This window comes from Myxocyprinus asiaticus, chromosome 24 (genome assembly GCF_019703515.2).
Source record: "Myxocyprinus asiaticus isolate MX2 ecotype Aquarium Trade chromosome 24, UBuf_Myxa_2, whole genome shotgun sequence".
Lineage (NCBI taxonomy): Eukaryota > Metazoa > Chordata > Actinopteri > Cypriniformes > Catostomidae > Myxocyprinus > Myxocyprinus asiaticus.
In genome coordinates this window covers 33,073,852-33,096,245 of record NC_059367.1, presented here as the reverse complement: position 1 = coordinate 33,096,245, position 22,394 = coordinate 33,073,852, and the positions used below count along the sequence as shown (strand labels likewise).

General features: G+C 41.3%; 1 protein-coding gene across 1 annotated transcript in view; it reads right to left on the bottom strand.

Annotated features, from left to right (window-relative positions):
- The window catches only part of LOC127414634 (membrane-associated guanylate kinase, WW and PDZ domain-containing protein 3-like), a 171,909-nt gene that overhangs the window by 74,761 nt on the left and 74,754 nt on the right, over positions 1-22,394 (bottom strand). The window contains exons 5-6 of the mRNA XM_051652813.1: positions 21,648-21,821; positions 816-999 (exon numbers count right to left, since the gene is read on the bottom strand). Coding sequence (XP_051508773.1) covers positions 816-999; positions 21,648-21,821 — 358 coding nt within the window. The remainder of the gene's footprint in view (positions 1-815; positions 1,000-21,647; positions 21,822-22,394) is intronic.

Sequence of the window (22,394 nt, the reverse complement as noted above, 5' to 3'; positions counted from 1 at the left end):
TTTAAAAATGCATTCAGTAATTTTTTTAATTTGTCATCTTGGACTTACACTGACACCTAGTGGCTTGGATGCAGCATCATTCAAACACAGTCGTTTTCAGTAACAGATGCCATTGTAGACATTTACTATTCATATTCAGCCATAATTACTTTAATAAATGAGCGAAAGTGTCAAATAACAGGACGGTTACTCAGATTAAGTGAGTACTGTTTGGCTGGTCACGTTGATTCTTACATAGAATGATTCTAACATAACATAGAATAAAACAGCTTTTAAAAGGTTACTGGTATGACTGGATATCTCATCTCATGTGATTTGTTATGATTTTATACATATGTTTCAAAATTGCTCTTAATTTATTGCACCTTAAATTAACCTTAATTTAGTGCACCTTAAAATTCTTTTTTACCATAAATCTCCTTTTTCACTTTAACTATAAATCTCCACTTTAAAAATTTGAAAGTGAAAGTGAAGATTTATGGTAAAAAGGACTTATATATTGACCTGTTTCTCATCCACACCTATCATATCTCTTCTGAACACACAGATTAAATCACTGGAGTTTTATGGATTATTTTATGCTGCCTTTGTGATTTTTGGACCTTCAAAGTTCTCCCCACCATTCACTTGCATTGTGTGGACCAACAGAGCTGAAATATTCTTCTAAAAATCTTTGTTTGTGTTCAGCATAAGAAAGAAAGTAATACACATCTGGGAATGCATGAGTGTGAGTAAATGATGAGAGAATTTTCTTTTTTGGGTGAACTATCCCTTTAAGGACATATTCTTCACATACTGATCATTAACATTCTTACACTTTGTAGTAGGGATTCCCTGAGTCACTGTACATCATTCCCCAGTTTTCAGGCCCTGTCACCCGTGCACTTCTACGGTGTCCGACCCCATTCTCCAGGGCACTGCCATCTCCTCCACTGGAATCTCGTGATTGACTGGGGGATGAAGTGGGGGCAGGAGTACTGATCGCCCCGGCCAAACCACCTAAAACACCAATACAGAGAAAATGAGAGAGACTTTTGAAATGAAATGGCTTACTGAAACACAATGCATGTTCTGACTGAAAGCTAGAATTTTAACATTCATTGATTTATTCCACAACTTAATTTTCTTATCCATTAAATAATTATTGGGCTTATTTTCTATTAGATGCATGATATAAAAAGCCAGAAAGAAAATGAAACCATCATGCATTGCCATTATATAAGTTTCTATTTACAGTGTAGCATTTATATTTTTATTAAACCACCTCAGTTTGTGTGACTGTGAACGGCCACGTTTATACTGCAGCTAAATACAGTTTTCATTCCTTTTCTGAGTGTTTAATCCCATTCCGTACACAGTTTGGTTATTTAAGGGAGTGACAACCTCATTCCACGACCAAATTCACTTCCAAAAGATTCAAAGACTAATTTTCATTAAATCTGTATAGTGTAAACAGAACCAAGCAGAATAACTAGTTTTAATGCAGTAATTAGAAATGCAAGGCAGTTTAAAAACAGCAGATTAACATTTTTAGATGTTGGTTTACTACCAAATTGACAGATGATAAAAGTTTTTCTTGTCACCTGTATTACACAAAAATAGATGACACCCAAAACACGAACTACTGCTCCCAGCTGGAAGTGTTGTGAAGTGAAATGTCCACAAGGTGGTGCCAAAAGTGAGTTGTATTTTTAGTTGTAATTGATGTATCCTAATACAGTCAATAGGAATGCATATTTTATTAACCCTACTCCCTAACCCAAACCACAAACCTAAACCTAACCATTAAAAATTAAATTTTAGAGCAAAAACGCAACATTCGGAAGCAGCATGTAGATTTCCCATGTGATTATGTTGGTGTGAATGTGGCCAATAATTTCCTTTCAGCTAAAAAGCAAAAGCAAGTTTGTAACTTCAACTGAAGTTCAGGCTCCTCTTTGTATAAAGGAAATCGCTTCAGTGTCAACTCTGAAAAGTAAGCAGGATCAGCATCTAAGAGAAGGACCAGCACATTTAATCCATAGAGAGAGATGGGTATGTAAACCTCCTCTGTTGATTGGCTTCAATGTCATGCTGTGATCGATGCCGCTGTCATCTGTGCCACTGCCCATGGGGTGAAGAGACTTGGGGCAGACAAAAGTGCACAGACAGACAAAACCCAAGTGAAGTTATGAAAGAGTTGACTGGACAGTTTTGGCTTGAAGTCTGAACTCTGAAATTTCTTCTGACAAACTGTAAGGCTGGAATTACTAATCCTTTTTGTCGCTACTTACTATAGCATTGCTAGACTAGGTTAAGTCTATATTAAGGGATAATGTACAGCCAACCAGTCATTATCGCAAAATGAACCTTGACTTGAAGTGGACCACACTTATTCCATGGCTACTTACCAAAGAAATACATAAAGTGGCAAGAAAATGTATGTGAACCCTTTGGAATTAGCTGGTTTTCTGCATTAATTGGCATAAAATGTGATCTCATCTTCATTAAAGTCACAAGTATAGACAAACACAATGTGTTTAAGCTAACAACACAAAAACAAGTATAATCTTTCATGTCTTTATTGAACAAATACCATAAAACATTCATAGTGCTGTGGAAAAAGTAAGTGAACCCCTAGGCTAAAGATGACAAAAAGCTAATTAGAGTCAGGAGTTGGCAAACCTGGCATCCAATTATTGTAACGAGATTGGAGGTGTGGGTTAGAGCTACTTTGACTTATAAAAAGCACTCAAACATTTTGAGTTTGCTATTCACAAAAAGCATCTACTAACGTGGACCATGCCTCACAAGAAAAGATTTCAGAAGACCTAAGATCAAGAAATGGTTGCTTTGCAAAAATCTGGAAAGGGTCACAAAGTTATTTTGAAGAGCTTAGATATTCATCTGTCCACAGTTGGACAAATTGTCTATAAATGGAGATGATTTAGTACTGTGGCTACTCTCCCTAGAAGTGGCCGTCCAGCCAAGATGACTCTAAGGTCACACTGCAGAATGCTCAATGAGGGAAAAAAAATAACCCTAGAGTGACAGTTAAAGAATTGAAGGAATCATTGGAACTGGGTAACATCTATGTTCATGTGTCTACTATACAGAAAACATTAACAGGAATGGTGTTCATGGCACGAAACATTGCTGCACGCCTGAAGTTTGCCAAAGACCACCTTGACACTCCACAATGCTACTGGGAAAATATTTTGTGGACTGATGAAACTAAGGTTGAATTCTTTGGAAAGAACACGCAGCACTACATATGGTGTAAAAAGGGCACCACATACCAACATTAAAACATCATACTAACAGTGAACTACAGTGGAGGGAAAATCATGATTTGGGCTACTTTGCTGCTTCGGGGCCTGGACCGCTTGCAATCATCAAGGAAAAATGATGCAGCAGGACAATGACCCTAAACATCAAAGTAAATCTACTACAGAATGGCTTCAAAAAAAGGAAATCCACCTTTTGAGTGGCCCAGTCAGAGCCCAGACCTTAACCCAATAGAGATGCTGTGGAATGACCTCAAGAGAGCCATTCAAACCAGACATCCTAAGAATATGGCTGATCTGAAGCAGTTCTGTAAGGAAGAATGGTCCGAAATTTCTTCTGAACATTGTGCAGATCTAATCCACAGCAACTGGAAATGCTTGGTTGAGGTTATTGCTGCCAAAGAAGGACCAACCAGTTATTAAATCCTAGGGTTCACTTACTTTTTCCACAGCACTGTCAATTTTTAATGGGATGTGTTCAATAAAGACATAAAAGATTATAATTGTTTGTGTGTTGTTAGCTTAAGCACATTGTGTTTGTCTACTTGTGACTTTGATAAATATGATTTCACATTTTATGATCAATTAATGTAGAAAAACAGCTAATTCCAAAGGGTTCACATACCTTTTCTTACCACTGTACATGGACATGAAATATTGACAGAACAGAACATGAGCAGAGCTATGTAGGGAACATTGATTGCCTAGATGCATGGTCAATTATACTATGTGTGGAGGCATGGGCATGGTCGAGCGTTCGTCTGGAGATAGAGGAAACGGTAAGGGTTTTCACCTGAGATGAATTGCTGATAATTGCTGTTTCTTAGTTCACAGTGAGAGATGGGGGAATTAAATGGGCTAGGCCTCAGAGTGAGGGAGAGAGAGCCCCAGCTGACAAGCTTTGTGTGTGTTGGCGCTGCTATTTCCATTTGAGTGTATATATATGAAGCTTCACCGTTACGCAGAAAAGCGAACATGTTTGTGTGTGTAAATAAATTAACCTCTGAGTTGGTTTTGCCGTCTCCCGCTTCCTCATCCCTCGAATATGTTACACTGGTGCTGAAACCCGGGAATAGAGGAAGGATACGCTGTCATGGAGTCATCACCGCTGGAGGAAGTCTTCAGGTCCCTTGCCAGCATCCACCAGGGCCAACACCAGGCCCTTATGGCACTTCGGAGAGAGCAGCAACAGCGCTTTGAGGTGCTCCTTCGGGCCCTGGAGAAGGACCGGCGGGTGCTGCGGATCTTAGTACCACAGGAAGGGGCGGCATCCCCGTCCTCGGCAGCAGTGCACCCAAACATGTTGCTCACAAAGATGGGGCCTCAAGATGATCCGGAGGCCTTCCTTGAGCTCATTGAGCACTGAAATGGCCGCTGGAACAGTGTGCAGACCATCTTCTGCAACTGCTGACCTGGGAAGCCCAGATTGCAGCACAAAAGCTTCCAGTCGCCAACCTCCTGGAGTACTCGGTGCTGAAATACATCATGATGGCACCACGGATGGCCGCCTCAGTGTGGACGCTTCTATTGTTTTGTTGTTTTTGTTGGTTTGTCCTGCGTTTAGTAATCTTTTTCCAGTCAGCTTTACCAGAGATGAACTGCTGAACATTCAACAGTATATACCAGTCAATCTTTTCCCGGATTTTGAATATTCGGACGTTTTGTTTGACATTTTAGTCGGAGGCGCAGCTGTATTGTTTAAACGCGCTATGAGACGCAGGTGAGGGAGACGAGCAGGCACGCTGGTCAAGCTCCGTCGGCGGGACTTTCGAACAATGCTGCCGAGTATTCATCTTGCGAATCTCTGCTCTCTTCCTAACAAAACGGACGAACTACATCTCCTCACCCACACAAACAAGGACTTTTCAACCTCTGCTGCCATGTGCTTCACAGAAACCTGGCTGAGTGAAGCTATTCCAGACAGCGCGTTACATCTGCTGGGCTTTCAGCTGTTCAGAGCGGATCACATCGCGGTATTAACGGAGAAAAGAAGAGGCGGTGGAACATGCTTTTACATCAATGACAGTTGGTGTACAGATGTAACAACATTAAAGAAGATGTGCTGTCCTAATTTGGAAGTGCTCTTTATTAACTGTAAGCCTTTCTACTCGCCGTGGGAGTTTTCCTCGTTTATTCTGGTGAGTGTGTATATCGCGTCAAACGCGTGTTTGAATGCCATGCTGCAACAGCTGGCGGATCAAATCACAGACACAGAACAACAATACCCGGACTCAGTTATTATTATTATTATTCTTGGGGATTTTAACAAAGCAAACCTCACACGTGAACTGCCCAAATACAAACAGCACATTACATGCCCAAACAGAGACAGAAATATACTGGATCACTGCTACACAACAATAAAGGACGCATATCGCTCTGTCCCTAGAGCAGCTTTGGGACTATTTGATCACTGTCTGGTTCATCTTCTTCCAACCTACAGACTGAAATTAAAATCTGCAAAGCCTGTAGTAAGGACTGTAAAGAGATGGACCAACGAAGCAGAGCTGGAACTACAAGCCTGCTTTGACTGCATTGATTGGAGTGTTTGTGAGGCTGCAGCCACAGACCTGGATGAGCTCACAGATACTGTTACATCATAAATCAGTTTCTGTGAGGATATGTGCATTCCTGCTAGGACTTATTTAACATTTAACAATGACAAACCATGGTTTACAGCGGAACTCAGGCAGCTTCGTCAGGCCAAAGAGGATGTTTACACAGTTGGGGATAAAGTTTGGAACAATCAGGCCAGGAACACACTGAATAAGGGAGTCAGAATTGCTAAAAGAAGATACTCTGAGAAGCTGAAAAATTTTTTTCAGCTAACGACCCTGCATCAGTGTGGAGTGGCATGAAACAACTTACGAATTACAGGACTCCTACCCCCAACCCTGTGGTGGACCAACAACTGGCTGATGACCTGAATGTGTTCTACTGTAGATTTGAAAGGGCCAATCTCACACCCCACACCCACTCTGACCTTGACTTCACACAAACACCAACACCTCCTGCAACCCCCCTCCTGCTACTCAACCTGCTCTTAAGATCTGTGAAGATGATGTGATGTGAGCCACGTCTTTCAAAAAAAAAGGATAAGGAAAGCACAGGGCCCAGATGGCATTTCACCTGCATGTCTTAGATGCTGTGCTAACCAGCTGGACCCCATCTTCACATAGATCTTCAATAGATCACTGGAGCAGTGTGAAGTCCCATGCTGCTTCAAATGTTCCACTATCATCCCCGTCCCAAAGAAACCAAAAATCACAGGACTTAATGACTACAGACCTGTCGCCCTGACGTCTGTGGTCATGAAGTAATTTGAGAGACTGGTGTTGGCCCACCTGAAGGACATCACTGGACCCTTTCTAGATCCCCTTCAATTTGCTTATTGAGCAAACAGGTCTGTGGATGATGCAGTTAACATGGGATTGCATCATATCCTGCAACATCTGGACAGACCAGGGACATATGCAAGGATCCTTTTTGTGGACTTCAGTTCGGCTTTCAACAACATCATCCCAGCTATTCTCCGGACTAAATTACACCAACTCTCTGTTCCCATGTCTATCTGTCAGTGGATTACCAGTTTTCTGACAGACAAGCAGCAGTTTGTGAGACAGGGGAAATTCACTTCCAGCACCTGTACAATCAGCACTGGTGCCCCCCAGGGATGTGTGCTCTCCCCACTACTCTTCTCCCTCTACACCAATGACTGCATCACCAAGGACCCCTCTGTCAAGCTCCTGAAGTTTGCAGATGACACCACTGTCATCGGCCTCATCAGAGATGACAATGAGTCTGCATACAGAAGGGAGGTTAAACAGCTGGCTGTCTGGTGCAGTCAAAACAACCTGGAGCTGAACACACTCAAAACGGTGGAAATGATTGTGGACTTTAGAAGGAACCCCCCAACACTGTCCCCCCTCACCATTCTAAACAGCACTGTGGCAGCAGTGGAGTCATTCAGGTTCCTGGGCACTACCATCTCTGGACCTGAAGTGGGAGACCCACATTGACTCCATTGCGATAAAGGCCCAGCAGAGGTTGTACTTTCTTCGCCAGTTGAGGAAGTTCAACCTGCCACAGGCACTGCTGATACAGTTCTACTCAGCGGTCATTGAGTCTGTCCTCTGCACTTCAATAACTGTCTGGTTTGGTTCAGCTATGAAATCAGACATCAGAACACTACAAAGGACAGTTCGGACTGCTGAGAGGATTATTGGTTGCCCCCTGCCCCCGTTCAAGAACTATACACTTCCAGAGTGAGGAAGAAGGCTGGAAAAATCACTCTGGACCCCACTCACCCTGACCACTACCTTTTTGAACTGTTGCCTTCTGGCCGACGCTTCAGAGCTCTGAGCAACAGAACCGTCAGGCACAGGAACAGTTTTTTTCCCCCAGGCTATCCATCTCATGAACAGTTTAAACTGCCCCTTTGAGCAATAATTAATGTGCAATACACAGCTTAGTCTTTTTATATTATCCAACACATCCTACCTCTTCTGCCATTACATTCTTGCACTGTACATAACCGATTTGTATTTAGATTTGCACTAAATATGTGTATGTATGTGTGTATATATGTATGTATGTATGTATATGTATGTATATATATTCATATATGTGTATATATGTATATATGTGTATATGTACCGTATGTACACTGCCGGTCAAAAGTTTTGAAACACTTGATTGAAATGTTTCTCATGATCTTAAAAATCTTTTGATCTGAAGGCGTATGCTTAAATGTTTGAAATTAGTTTTGTAGACAAAAATATAATTGTGCCACCATATTCATTTATTTCATAATAAAACTAAAATTTAATTAAAAAAAAAAACTTTTTTGAAATTGATGACTTGGACCAAATAATAAAGAAAAGCAGCCAATAAGTGCCTAACATTGATGGGAACTCCTTCAGTACTGTTTAAAAAGCATCCCAGGGTGATACCTCAAGAAGTTGGTTGAGAAAATGTCAAGAGTACATGTCTGCAATTTCTAGGCAAAGGGTGACTACTTTGAAGATGCTAAAATATAACACAGTTTTGATTTATTTTGGATTTTGTTTAGTCACAACATAATTGCCATAGTTCCATTTATGTTATTCCATAGTTTTGATGACTTTACTATTATTCTAAAACGTGAAAAAAAAATTATAATAAAGAATGAGTGTTTCAAAACTTTTGACCAGTAGTGTATATGTATGTGTGTATGTGTGTGTGTGTGTATGTATAAGTATGTATATATGTATATATATGTATGTATATATATGAGACTGCTTCAGCACTGGCTTCAGACTCGAGTCCCGAGATGGGCATGGCGCCACGGGACACATCGCGTGGTCATCACGCCATTCTGTCACCATCTTTTCAGCCCTGTGGACGGGCCCGCGACTGCATTGGCACATCAACTGCCTCGAGTTGTTGGCAATTCTGCTCGCCCTGCGGAGGATTCGGCCGTTGATCCAGGGCAAGCATGTGTTCGTTCGGACAGACAACAAGGCAATGGTAGCATATGTCAACCGCCAAGGCGGTCTGCGCTCTCGTTGTATGTCACAACTCACCCACCATCTCCTCCTCTGGAGTCAGCAGCACTTCAAGTCGCTGCGAGCCACTTACATCCCGGGCAACCTCAATACTACAGCAGACGCACTGTCACGGCAGGTTACCCTCAGGGGAGAGTGGAGACTCCACCCTCAGGTGGTCCAGCTGATTTGGAGTTGATTCGGAGGGGCACAGGTGGACCTGTTCACCTCCCAAGAATCCTCCCACTGCCCGCCCTGGTACGCCCTGACCGAGGCCCCCCTCAGCATAGACGTGCTGGCACACAGCTGGCCTCCTGGCCTGCGCAAATATGCATTTCCCTCAGTGAGCCTACTTGCACAGACCCTGTGCAAGGTCAGGGAGGACGAGGAGCAGGTCGTCCTGGTAGCACCCTACTGCCCACCCAGACATGGTTCTTGGACCTCACGCTCCTCGCGACAGCACCCCCCCTCCCTCCTTGGCGAATTCCCCTGAAGAAGGACCTTCTTTCTCAGGGACGGGGCACCATCTGGCACCCGCGATCAGACCTCTGGAATCTCCATGTCTGGCCCCTGGACCTGCGGTGGTAGACATGATCACTCAGGCTAGGGCCCCCTCTACGAGGCGCCTGTTCGCTAAGTGGTGTTCTTTCCAACGGGAAGACCCCCAGAGATGCGCAGTCGGATCAGTGCTTTCCTTCCTGCAGGAGGGGTTGGAAAGGAGGCTGTCCCCTTCCACCTTGAAGGTGTACGTTGCTGCCATAGCAGCACACCACGACACATTCGATGGTAAGTCCTTTGGGAAGCACGACCTGATCATCAGGTTCCTAAGAGGCGCCAGGAGGCTGAATTCCTCCAGACCATGCCTCGTTCCCTCATGGGACCTCTCTGTAGTTATTCAGGGTCTACAGAGAGCCCCCTTTGAGCCTTTGCTCAAGACTGCCCTCCTGACTGCGCTCACTTCCATCAAGAGAGTAGGAGACCTGCAAGCGTTCTCTGTCAGCGAAAAGTGCCTGGAGTTCGGTCCAGGTTACTCTCACATGATCCTGAGACCCCGACCGGGCTATGTGCCCAAGGTTCCCATGACCCCTTTTAGGGACCAGGTGGTGAACCTGCAAGCACTGCTCCAGGAGGAGGCAGACCCAGCCCTGTCGTTGGTGTGTCCGGTGTGCACTTTACGCATCTATTTGGATCGTACGCAGAGCTTTAGGATCTCTGAGCAGCTCTTTGTCTGCTTTGGTGCACAGCGGAAAGGAAGCGCTGTCTCCAAGCAGAGGATCGCCCACTGGCTCATTGACGCCATAACTATGGCATATCACACCCAGGACATGCCGCCCCCGGTAGGGCTACAAGCCCATTCTACCAGGGATGTAGCGGCCTCCTGGGCCCTGGCCAGGGGTGCCTCTCTAACAGACATTTGCAGATCAGCAGGCTGGGTAACACCCAACACCTTTGCAAGGTTCTACAACCTCCGGGTGGAACCGGTTTCGTCCCAGGTAGTGGCACGCAATACAAGTGGATAAGCCCGGGATAGCTGGCCAGCTGTAACGCTTGCACATGGCGCCTTCCGCCTCCTTTTGAGCTGAAGACGTGTGCCATTAATTCCCAGTAGTGTTCACAAACTATGTTCCCTGGTTGAATTCCTCCGAGCCCTGTGGCAGTCGAGTTTTTGAAGAGACTCGCTGCCGGCCCAGTACACGTGCTAACTAAGAGTCCTGTTCGGGGGTAGGTGCTCCGCACGTGGCAGTTCCCTGTAAGGCTAACCCCATGCGATGTATATCTTCCGCTAATTCGTTTCCCTGTTGGCAAACTGCATCTCCATGTTTGTAGTAACTCCTCCCCTGTTGGGTAGGATCTACCTTGAAAACTCTCCACATGGTCGGAAAGACCATGTGATGTATTTTTCCACTTAAATATCCCCCCTTCTCTTTGGGGGAGGTGTGGTCTCCGCAGTGTCTTCCCCTTGGGAGGGAGACATAACTACATTGGGGGAGGTTACGTGTCGACCTGGTGTGCTGGCTATGAGGCACACAGTGGTCTGCCCGTCACACACCACCAGTTCACGTAACACAGTTCAGATAGTTGTGGCGTTTCATATAGGGACCCCTAATGTCACTACATCAACACAACGTCGAGTGAGTGACAGATAGGGAATGTCATGGTTACTTGTGTAACCTCCATTCCCTGATGGAGGAAACGAGATGTTGTGTCCCTCCTGCCACAATGCTGAACTACCCGCTGAAATGTCCGGACCTTGTCTTGGCTCCTCAGCATAAAACCTGAATGAGTGGTTGCATACCAGCTCCTTTTATACCCGTATGTCCGGGGGAGTGGCATGCAAATACCACTCGCCAATTTTCATTGGCCTTTTATCAAAGACCAGAGGTGTCTCGGGCTCCCAAGAGTGACCCCTAGTGTCACTACATCGACACAACGTCTCGTTTCCTCCATCAGGGAACGGAGGTTACACAAGTAACCATGACGTTTTCTTGATGCCTGTATTACCCCAAAACACCCAAAACACGAACTACTGCCCCCAGTGGCCGAAGCTGGAAATGTTGTTGAGGAGAAATGTCCACAGTGTGGTGCCAAAAGTGAGTGTATTTTTAGTTGTAAATGATGTAGACTAATTCAGTCAATAGGAATCCATATTTTATTAACCCTACCCCCTTACCCTAAACCTAACCATCAGTGGAGCAAAAATGTGAGTTGAGCAAATTTTCCCATTGGCCTCTATTCATCATGGCTGCCTAATAATCCCTATATAATTTGCTTCATCACTTCCACTGATGTGGCCCTTCTCTCCAGTGATAGCTGGTGTGTTGTGAGTGTTCTGGCACACTATGGCAACTGTTGCAACATTTTAAAGTATATAAATGTAAGAAACCATCACTATTATTAATTGGTATTTTAATAATGTTAAATACAATGGCAAAACTATTACTTTCCATTTATAGTAGCATTTATAGAAATGGGTGCCAAAATCATCAATGTAAAATGTTGATTGGGCTGTTAGATAGAATCTGTCCCTAATTCACCAACTCTATTCATTAATATAAAGATATCCCCATACAGGGCTTGAAATACCATATGTGCATGTCCACAAATTAAAGTGGATATGAAGGGTCCCCAGCTGGGACATGAACATCTGCAACCTGCACTCTGTATGAAGGTAATTAGCATTCCCACTAGAAACATAAGCCCAGCTGTAAACACACACACACACACACACACACACACACACACACACACACACACACACACACAAACTGGGTCGTGGTGTCATTTCAACACACTGTATCTGCTTAAAGGCACTGATGTTTACCAAGAGGGGGATGAGAGCAGATAATAAAGTTTAAGACCATAAACTCTGACATGCAGATGCCATTTTAGTAATCATGTTGGATATGGTATAATTCCCTTCAGTTCACTCTGCAGCCATCTTGGTAACACTCCCGGTCAGCTATTTTCTATGTAGGCAATAGACAAAGCTCTAGTCTACTTAAACAGAGAGAAAGACTGAACTGTTTGTCATTATTATGTTTAGCATTTCATATCTGCAATAGAATCTGACAATTATAAATTTTGCTTTAGCCAAAAATCTCGCTAAAAAAACTCGACTGGTCCAGGTAGTGTGCATGACTGGGTGGAACAAGTTTCTGTACACCAAATAGGCATTGTTGATGCGTAAATGTTGGTGCTCATTATTAATATTTTGGGTTTTTGATGTCAGACATCCATGGATTTCAGAACATACATTGCGCAGCTTGAGTCTAATAAATGATCTTTTTGGACTGTGGAGGAAGTTTTGAGTTCTGAAAGTTTTGAGAAGGAAAATGGTGTAGAAGTCATAACATAAAGCATAACCTGACAAACATAATCCTGACAGTGGTGTCATCCTTTTCAAAGTGGGATCATCCATGCCCTGTGGATTTTGTATGTCAGAACATCACACAAACAAATGCATGCCTGGTAGGCAAACTGTAGTAGGCTTAGATGGTCTATGACTAGGAACTGGAGCCATATACTGAAGGGTTAAGTCTCTTAAAAGTCTGCATGATATTTAAAGTGAGGACAACTGGCTTGTAGTCTTTATGAATGCTGCGAAGCTCCATCTTGGGCAAAATAATTTGACATTTTATTAGCTAAACTATAGGAAACATTTTTGTTGTGATCTGCGTTTACTGTACATAAATCAAGATGACTGGTAATTTACATAAATGTAAGTTGATTGTGTATTATAAAAAGAAAAAAGGAATTCAAATATCCAAAATCTGTGGGTTTCTTATCAGAATACTGCTGTGAGAAGCATTTGTAATTTATTATATTGTGCTTTGTGCTCCCACATTCTCCTCAGATTCAAATGTGAGGGAAAGTTAGAATAATAATACAGGACAGGAAAACTTAAAATAAAGACACACAGGTAGGCTTTGTAGGCTTTTTAAGAAGAAAGAGAATATTTTAGAGCTGACATCAGAGACAGATCGACAGTGGTTGATAAAAGGAGCTTTCTGGGTATTATCTGCCTGGAAACAATTCTGTTAATGTGTCACTTTGATCTTGGAAGAGAAAAGAAAGATTGGAACGTCTTTGTGATTGAACAATTAAAGACACACTCAATTGTAGCATGTATTTATTTGCTTGTGCTGACATTATTTCACAGAAATAATGATGTAACTTATATAAAATAAATATACACCAGTCAGCCACATCATTAATACTACCTGCCTAATATTGTGTAGGTCCCCCTCGTGCCACCAAAACAACGGCAACCACAACGAGTGGTTATCTGAGTTACCATAGACTTTGTCAGTTCGAACCAATCTGGCCATTCTCTGTTGACCTCTCTCATCAACAAGGCATTTCTGTCCACAGAACTGCCGCTCACTGGATGTTTTTTGTCTTTGGCACCATTCTTAGTAAATTCTAGAGACTGTTGTATGTGAAAATCCCAGGAGATCAACAGTAGCAGAAATACTCAAACCAGCCCATCTGGAAACTCTTACATCAGCGGAAGATCACTTTTGCTCTGATGTTTCCGGCCAGACTGAGTATAAACACCAAGGACGGCATCAAAGTATTTACATGTCCCAATCAGGCAATGTCTTTTATTGAAACAATGGGTGAGTAACCATTGGGTGTTTTTCTTGTGAGTGGATTGACTCACTGTACATACTCTGGCTTTCGGAGGAAGCTGGGCGCCATTTTTGTTTCTTTTTGCTTTGGCTCTGCCGAGTGGTTGGAGTTTGTTTTGTTTTGTGGATTAACACTTTTCCTTAAAGAAACTTTTGAATTGACAGAAGATCACTTTTACAATGAAGTTCCAGATTGAGAATAGACACTACGGATGACCGCAAAATATCTACACTTTTATGCGGCCTCCGAGTGAATTGACTCTTGACCATCCGAGGAACCGGGATGCGTGTTTCGTTTCCTTTTGTGCTTGTCCCGCCTAGCAGTTGGAGCTTGTTTTGTTAAATAACACTACTTTGGGACAGTTATGGATGAATCTGTCAGTTCCTTGTGCTTATGCCTCCTGTTGGCTGGAGTGTGATTTGTGGAGTATTTTCGTGGGACATTGGAATGATTATGTCATCTGCTGCACTCTTCAGCTGGCTCACTGAAGATTTGTTTGTCTGACCAAGGAAACTGAACGGCTTTATATCAGCTGGAGTTTGTTTTGTGAGGGAACACACCTTCGAGACAGTTCTGTGAATGAGTCTACACGTTCTTTGTGTTTATTCTGCCTATTGGCTGGGGTTTGTTTTACAAAATATTTGATGTTATGTAATTTTGCCTTACAAATTTGTGAGGCAAAATTGAGCAATCTGATGGCAAAGTTGTCGCAGGGGTTCTCGTAGGCGTACATGGACTCTTTAAGTTTAAAGGGATTGACACCGGTTGGCACTGTCGTGCGCGGGGTTAATGCGCACATTTTTCTTTTTTCTGTTTGTTTTGTTCGGGGGGAAGTTCGGGGTTTTACTGTTGCATTAATGTTGAAATGTGGTCTTCATAATTTTGTCTTTGGCACACAATTTATTTTTTTCTTTTATATCAAAATGTAAAATGTTAATATGAGTGTACTATCTCTCTCCACATGGAATGTGAATGGGTTGGGACACCCCGTAAAAAGAAGGAAGGTTATTTCTTTTCTTAAACATAAGAAATATGATATAGTGTTTCTTCAAGAAATGCATCTTTCCCTGCACGAAGCTGAAAAATTTGGGAAGAAATGGGGTGGACATGTTTTCTTTAGTGTTGACTCAAGTAAGAGCAAGGGAGTCATTATATTGGTAAATAAACATTTACAATTCAAATGTCACAAAATAAATTAGGAAGAGTCATTATTGTTTTAGCAGAAATTCAGGGGCAAAGTCTGATTTTGGCTAATATTTATGCACCTAACGCTGTGATCAGGGCCTTTTTATAGATCTTGAAGGGATGCTGCAAGCTGCTGGCACCCCTCATTATATAATTTTGGGAGGAGACTTTAATCTTTTGATGGACTCAGTCCTTGATCATAGTGAAGCAAAAGTGTATAAGCCCCCTAGAGCAACATTGACACTTCTTGGGCTTACAGATATTTGAGACTTTTGAACCCATCTGGTAGAGACTATACATTTTTTTCATCAGTCCACAAGATTTATTCTATAATAGATTTTTTTTTAAAAATCCAAATCCCTCATTTAATCTGTTGTTGGTTGCTCAATTGGAAACATTTTAGTCTCAGATCACACCCTGGTGAGTTTAGAGGTGTTGCCACATATAGAGAAAAAGAAATCATATAGTTGGTGCCTTAATGTATCCCTTTTGCAAAATCCTGATTTCCAACAAATGTTAAAGACTGAAATCAATATTTATATGGAGACCAACTGGTCCTCGGTATCCTCTGTGGGTGTGGATTGGGAAGCACTTAAGGTGGTTCTTAGCGGTCGGATCATACAGTATGCCTCATTCATCAAAAAATCCAAAGCACGAGAACTCGTGGAGTTGGAAGGAAATATTAAAAGTGCAGAGGCAGAGCTGAAGTGCCGTATGTCATCTGATGGCCTCAGAGAACTGACCCGATTGAAATATAGATATAATACTATTTTGTCGCAGAAAGTGGAGTTTTGGTTATTCAGGGCAAGACAGTCATACTTTGAGTCGGGGAACAAAGCAGGGAAGCTTCTGGCTAGATATATAAAGCAGAGAGAGAGTCTCTTTTTATCATTCCCTCAGTGAAATCTGCTGGGGGTGAAATTTTTACCTCAGCCATTGATATTAATAATGCCTTTAAAGAATTCTATCTTGATCTTTATAGTTCCTCGTCTTAGTCTACTTAGAAAACTTTGTGGATCCATTAGATCTTCCTAAAATGAAGACTGAGCAAAAAAACGCTCTTGATTCTGAGATAACCTTGGAGGAGCTTGATGAGGTAATTAAGTCCCTACCTACTGGCAAGGCTCTGGGGCCAGATGGTTTTACCGCAGAATTTTTTTGATCCTATACTACAGAATTGGCTCCACTTTTGTTAGAAGTTTATACTGAATCATTAAAGAATGGAAAGCTTCCTCCAACCATGACACAAGCCCGGATCAGTCTGATTCTTAAAAAGGACAAAGATCCAAGCAAGTGTAAAAGTTACTATCCAATCTCCTAGATGTAAAAATGTTGTCAAAAATTTTGGCTAACCAATTAAGTAAGCTTATAACATCTCTTACATATAGATAAGGTGGGGTTTATTCGGGCCGTAGCTCTTCTGATAACATCAGGTATCTCATCAATATCATGTGGTCAGTAGCGAATGATCAGTCTCCGGTTGCTGCCATCTCACTTGACGCCGAAAAGGCGTTTGATATGGTAGAATGGGATTATCTTTTTAAGATTTTGGAAATGTATGGTTTCAGGAGTACATTTATTGGTTGGATTAAGTTACTTTATAGACACCCTGTAGCAGCGGTACAAACAAATGGATTAATTTCAGATTATTTTACTCTGGATAGGGGCACTCGGCAGGGCTGACCTATTTCCCCATTATTGTTCTGTCTTGCCCTGGAACCATTAGCAGCCGCGATAAGAAAGGAGGATGATTTTCCAGGGGTGGTTGAGGGAGGTGTGGCGCATAAGCTTCTGCTTTACGCAGATGATATTTTATTATTTGTCTCTGAACCTACTAGATCTATGCCTTGCCTCCACAGAATTATTAATTCCTTTTCCAAGTTCTCAGGATACAAAATCAACTGGTCTAAATCCAAAGCTTTGGCTCTGACAGCGTACTGTCCAGTAACGGCTTTCAAGCCGGGCGCCTTCCAGTGGCCCAAACAGGGCATTAAGTATTTGGGGATTTTATTCCCAGCAAATTTGTCTGATTTAGTTAGTGTTAATTTTGACCCTTTAATAAAAAGGTTTTCGAGTGATGTGGGCAAGTGGGCTTCATTACATTTATCGATGATTGGGAAGGTTAATGTTATTAAAATGAATTGTATTCCAAAATTTAACTACCTGCTACAATCTCTCCCTGTAGATGTCCCCTTCTCTTATTTCAAGCAATTTGATAGCATAGCGAAGTCCTTTATTTGGAATGGTAAACGTCTCAGATTGCATTTTAATAAGTTACATAGGCCGATAGACAAAGGTGGGCTAGGCCTACCCAAGATTTAGTTTTATTACTATGCGTTCAGTCTCAGACATTTGGCTCATTGGTCACTTCCACCTGAGAGAGCCCCTCCCTGGTTTGTTATTGAACAGGCAGTTCTTGCCCCTATTTCACCATTACAAAGCATCTCTATCAAACTAATTGGAAAAGTTAAGTTACACCCCGTTATTTCGCATTTACACTCGGTATGGACTAAAGTGTCCAGATTGTTTAAATTGGACACTTATTTAAATGTTGCCTCGAGCATATGGCAGAACCCAAGATTGTGTATTGGCAAGTCCCCTTTCTGCTGGCCAGAGTGGATTGTGAGGGGGGTTGCTACACTCGGTGACCTATATGAAAGTGGAGTGTTGAGATCGTATGAAAACTTGGTCCAACATTTTGGGATCCGCAGACCTCAGTTTTATAGGTATTTACAACTGCGCCACCTGCTTTGTATTATTTTTGGGAGTAGCACACACCCCCCTAAGGAGGCAGATGCTTTGGGAGAGGTGATTGCGGCTTTTGGAAAAGGTCATGAGGCATCAGTGTACTACTCCCTGTTAATTCAGAGTATGGGGGACGGAGCCTTAACTTCTCTCAAGAGAGTATGGGAGAAAGATTTCAACTTGGCATTGGAGGAAGGAGTGTGGGCTAAGATTCTTAAAAACATTAAGTCTGCATCTAGAGATGCAAGGGTGTGTCTTATACAATTCAAAATTTTGCATAGATTTTATTGGACCCCCTCTAGACTGTATAGGCTTGGTCTTAAAGACACACCCACCTGCTGGAGATACCAGTCGAAGGATGGAGACATGGCCCATGTTTTTTGGTGGTGTGTCGAGATCCAGAAATTCTGGTCGAAGGTTCAGAATTTTGTGTGTGACGTGGCTGGCACTCGGGTTTCGTTTTACCCCAGACTTTGTGTTCTGGGCGATGGGGCAGTCATCGATTTGGGGAATGGCCATATAGAGAACTGGGTTCTGACCTGTGTGATGATCGCCAGGCAGGTTATTTTGAGGGGTTGGAGGTCAGCTGGTGCGCCCCCATATCCGGAGTGGTGCATGGAGGTGGGGAGGGTGGCAGCTCATGAGAAGGTGTCATCGGGAAGACGGGGTGGCTTGGATATATTTATACGGAAATGGGGCAGGTATTTGGAGTTTTTGGAGGGCTCTTGGGTGGGGTGTGGAGAGAGTAGTGTAATATAGTTAGTATGATTATTATGTGTGTGTGTATGTATGCATGTATGTGTATGTATATGTGTATGTATATATATGTATGTATGTATATATGTGTGTCTGTTTGATTTTTATTGATATATATTTACTTATGTTTGACCACAGGGTTGTTTTTTTGGGGGGAGTGGGGGGGGGGTTGTGGGGTTTAAATGTTAATTTTATATATATATATATATATATATATGTTTTGCATTTCATTGTTATTGTAAGATTTAATTAAAAAAAATAAAAAAACAGCCAATCTGGCACCAACAATTATGCCACACTCCAAATCACTGAGATCACATTTCTTCCCCATTCTGATGGTTGATGTGAACATTAACTGAAGCTCCTGTCCCGTATCTGCATGATTTTATATACTGCACTGCTGCCAAACTATTGCTGATTAGATAATCACATGGATGATTGTTGGTGCCAGATGGGCTGGTTTGAGTATTTCTGTAACTGCTGATCTCCTGGGATTTTCACGCACAACAGTCTCTAGAAATTATTCAGAATGGTGCCAAAAACAAAAAACATCCAGTGAGGGGCAGTTCTGCGGATGGAAACACCTTGTTGATTAGAGAGGTCAACAGAGAATGGCCAGATTGGTTTGAACTGACAAAGTCTACGGTAACTCAGATAACCACAATTCTGGTGAGAAGAATATCATCTCAGAATGCTATTCAGAAAATGCGGGTTGGCACAGTTTTGGCGGCACGAGGGGGACCTACACAATACTAGGCAGGTGGTTTTAATATTGGGGCTGATCAGTGTATAATGTAAGCAATGGTTGGTAATGGCAAAAAACCTGACTATTTTGTGTGTGTATGACCCATATCATCCATATTTTTGCCTTCTTAACAAACAAGAGAACCAAGAGATATTGAGGTCCATTCTAAAGTAGAAGACCAGTTCTACGTAATAATGATTATAAATTGCAGCATTATTTTTGGCTTGATTATTGTGAACACAAGTGATTTTTAACCCTTCAATTTTTCAAATAACTGCCTGTTCAGCTCAGGTTTTGGTGGACACATTACCAATTTGCATAAGTTTAATGTTTAGTTTAACAGAAACAGTACGTTCCGTTTTGTAAAGACAATGAGCCACTTTTACAGTGATTGTACCACTGTTAAGGTATTTAGGCACATGCACTGGCTAATAACAGTCCTTACATGATAAAATCACTATAATGGATGTCCTTTCATGATTTATTGCTTATTCAATAACTCAAGTTTAATATTTATTTATGAAATACATAAGAAATAATTAAATATACTGTATATACAATATTTATTAATATCTATAAAATATTTTATCACAAAATATTTAATAGGTCTTATATTATCTAATTTATATCATTACTATTTAATACTGTATATTAAATGTTTTTATATGCACAAACGTCACTCATGATGTTTATAGTGCCATTTGAAAATTGCATAAAGCTGTTTTAAACCTAGTGTCCAATAGAGTTCACCTCCCGTGATCTCACTTTATTTTTCAGACACATACAAGACAACAGTATACAACCACTGCTCTCTAATTAAGATGCAAGCCATTTTCTTTAGACTAAGAGTATTTCCAAGGTCATACAATTACACAGCATGATTGCATTCTAGGGACAGATATAAGGTACAGTGCACTGAAAAAAAGCATTGAATTTACATGATTTAATAATGACATCATTACCAGTTAAGTTGAATCAATTAACTTACATCAACAGATTTTTTTCCTCTTGGTTTAATTAATTATTTTTCAGAAAACATAATTTGTTCATGTAATATCAACATAATGGAAAAACGTTATTTTTAAATGAACAGATTAAGTAGCCTTAAAGTGATTTTCTATGTGTCCCTAACATGATTAATTTCTTCAGTTTTACATAATATTTTTGTTACAGTACTGATTTCTGTTATAAGGTTATGCTAGTTAGCTAAATTTTAGCTGGAAATAGCATACATTAGCATGCTATAAATGCTAAATAGTAATTGCTCCTTGAGTAAACCAACATACAGCATGCTCTTTGTGTAACTATACTCAACCTAAGCAAATCCTCAAATAATTAAACATTAAACACAATGTCCCCATTTTTCTCATCTTGATCAAAAAGTACATAAAATACCGCTTAATGTCACATGCTGGGAACTACAAATCAAATGTCAGCAAAAATGATTCATGTTGTCCAAACACAAACTGATTAAGTAAACTTCCAATTAACAAATTCAAGTAGATTTAATTTAATGAAATTAAGTTCAAGAATTGTGTTACATTAGTTCATTTTAATTAAATACATTTAACCAGCATCAAAAAAAAAAAAAAAAAAAATGGTGCTGTTGTTAAACATTGGTTCACATTCACTCTACATAATTATTGTAAATCTTGTAAAGTGCACATTTTAGAGAATTACATTAACCAAAAGAAAAGAAAACAAGTTTAGAAGAGAAACACAATTTTGTTTCGTAGATCACAAATAATATGCATTAGTAAATCAGACAACCAGCGTTTTCCCGCATTTTTCAGTGTGCACCACTCATCTCAGTCACCTATAGCAATTTTCTGTGCCAGCATCATGGTTTTTACTACCAGGGCTTCTACAATGTCACCTCTATTGTTTTACTATCATATCATTGCTGGTGCTGGTGAGCATAAACCTTCATGTATTACAATGTGTATGAAACAAGTTTCCAACGACAAACAATTCATTTGTCCATAATAAATGCAGAACTGCCGCATGAAGTGACACTGTCACAACCAATCAAAATAATTTTTTTGTTTTTGTTTAAATGTACATTTATGAGGATCGAGATTTTGGAGCAATGAGATTTGACTGTGGGCAGAGCTACTCAGCATGGCGCTGATCGCTTCATTGCATTGTGGCTGTTTAAGAAACAGTGTTAGTCATTACCAGGCCCATATGGACTCTACAGACATATATCTGCAAATTCAAAGTGGGTCTGGTCATTACATCCACCTGTCCACACAGAACACACAAAGCATACCTGATCACTGCTCTGCCTACCTGCCAGACCTGAGTCCTCCTCACTATTGTACCCCTCTTCACCCGCTTTCTCCAGGTTGCTGAGGGACTTGCAACGTGTGCAGAAGTTTCTCAGCAGGTTCCGGTGCTCCTGGTAGGTGATGGGGGGACTATCAGCGCTGATGTGGACTGGACGAGGGGTTCCATAATAGTTCCCTAATCCAGTGAAGATGAGAAGAGGCTGGTCAGGTTTAGTTGCTTTAGGTTTTGAAATAAATTGTTCTGTCTAATATACTAAAAACTGATGTTCAGTGAACAACAACTTACATTTCAGTCTGTTTCTTACACAAAATATTGTATGACACTGAATGTAGCACTTGAGTCGTATGGACTCATTTTATGGTTATTTTTAGAGCCACTATCCACTTTCATTGTATGGGTTTCATTGTTAAGATTAGCCTGGACATTCTGATAAATCATTTCTTATATGTTCCACAGGGAAAAAAAATCATAAATGCTTCAAGCAATATGAGGGTAAGTAGATGACAGAATTTTAGCATTCAAAATCCCCCGTTTAAGGGATGAATATGAGATATTATGTATCGCAGAGTGAAATCAATAGCTTCATTTTAAAGGGATAGTTCACCCAAAAAAGAAAATTCTCTCATCATTTACTCACCGTCATGCCATCACAAATGTGTATGACTTTTTTTCTTCTGCTGAACATAAATAAAGAATATTGAATCTGACAACACTGGTATAATAAATTTTGTGCTTCTTTACATCAGA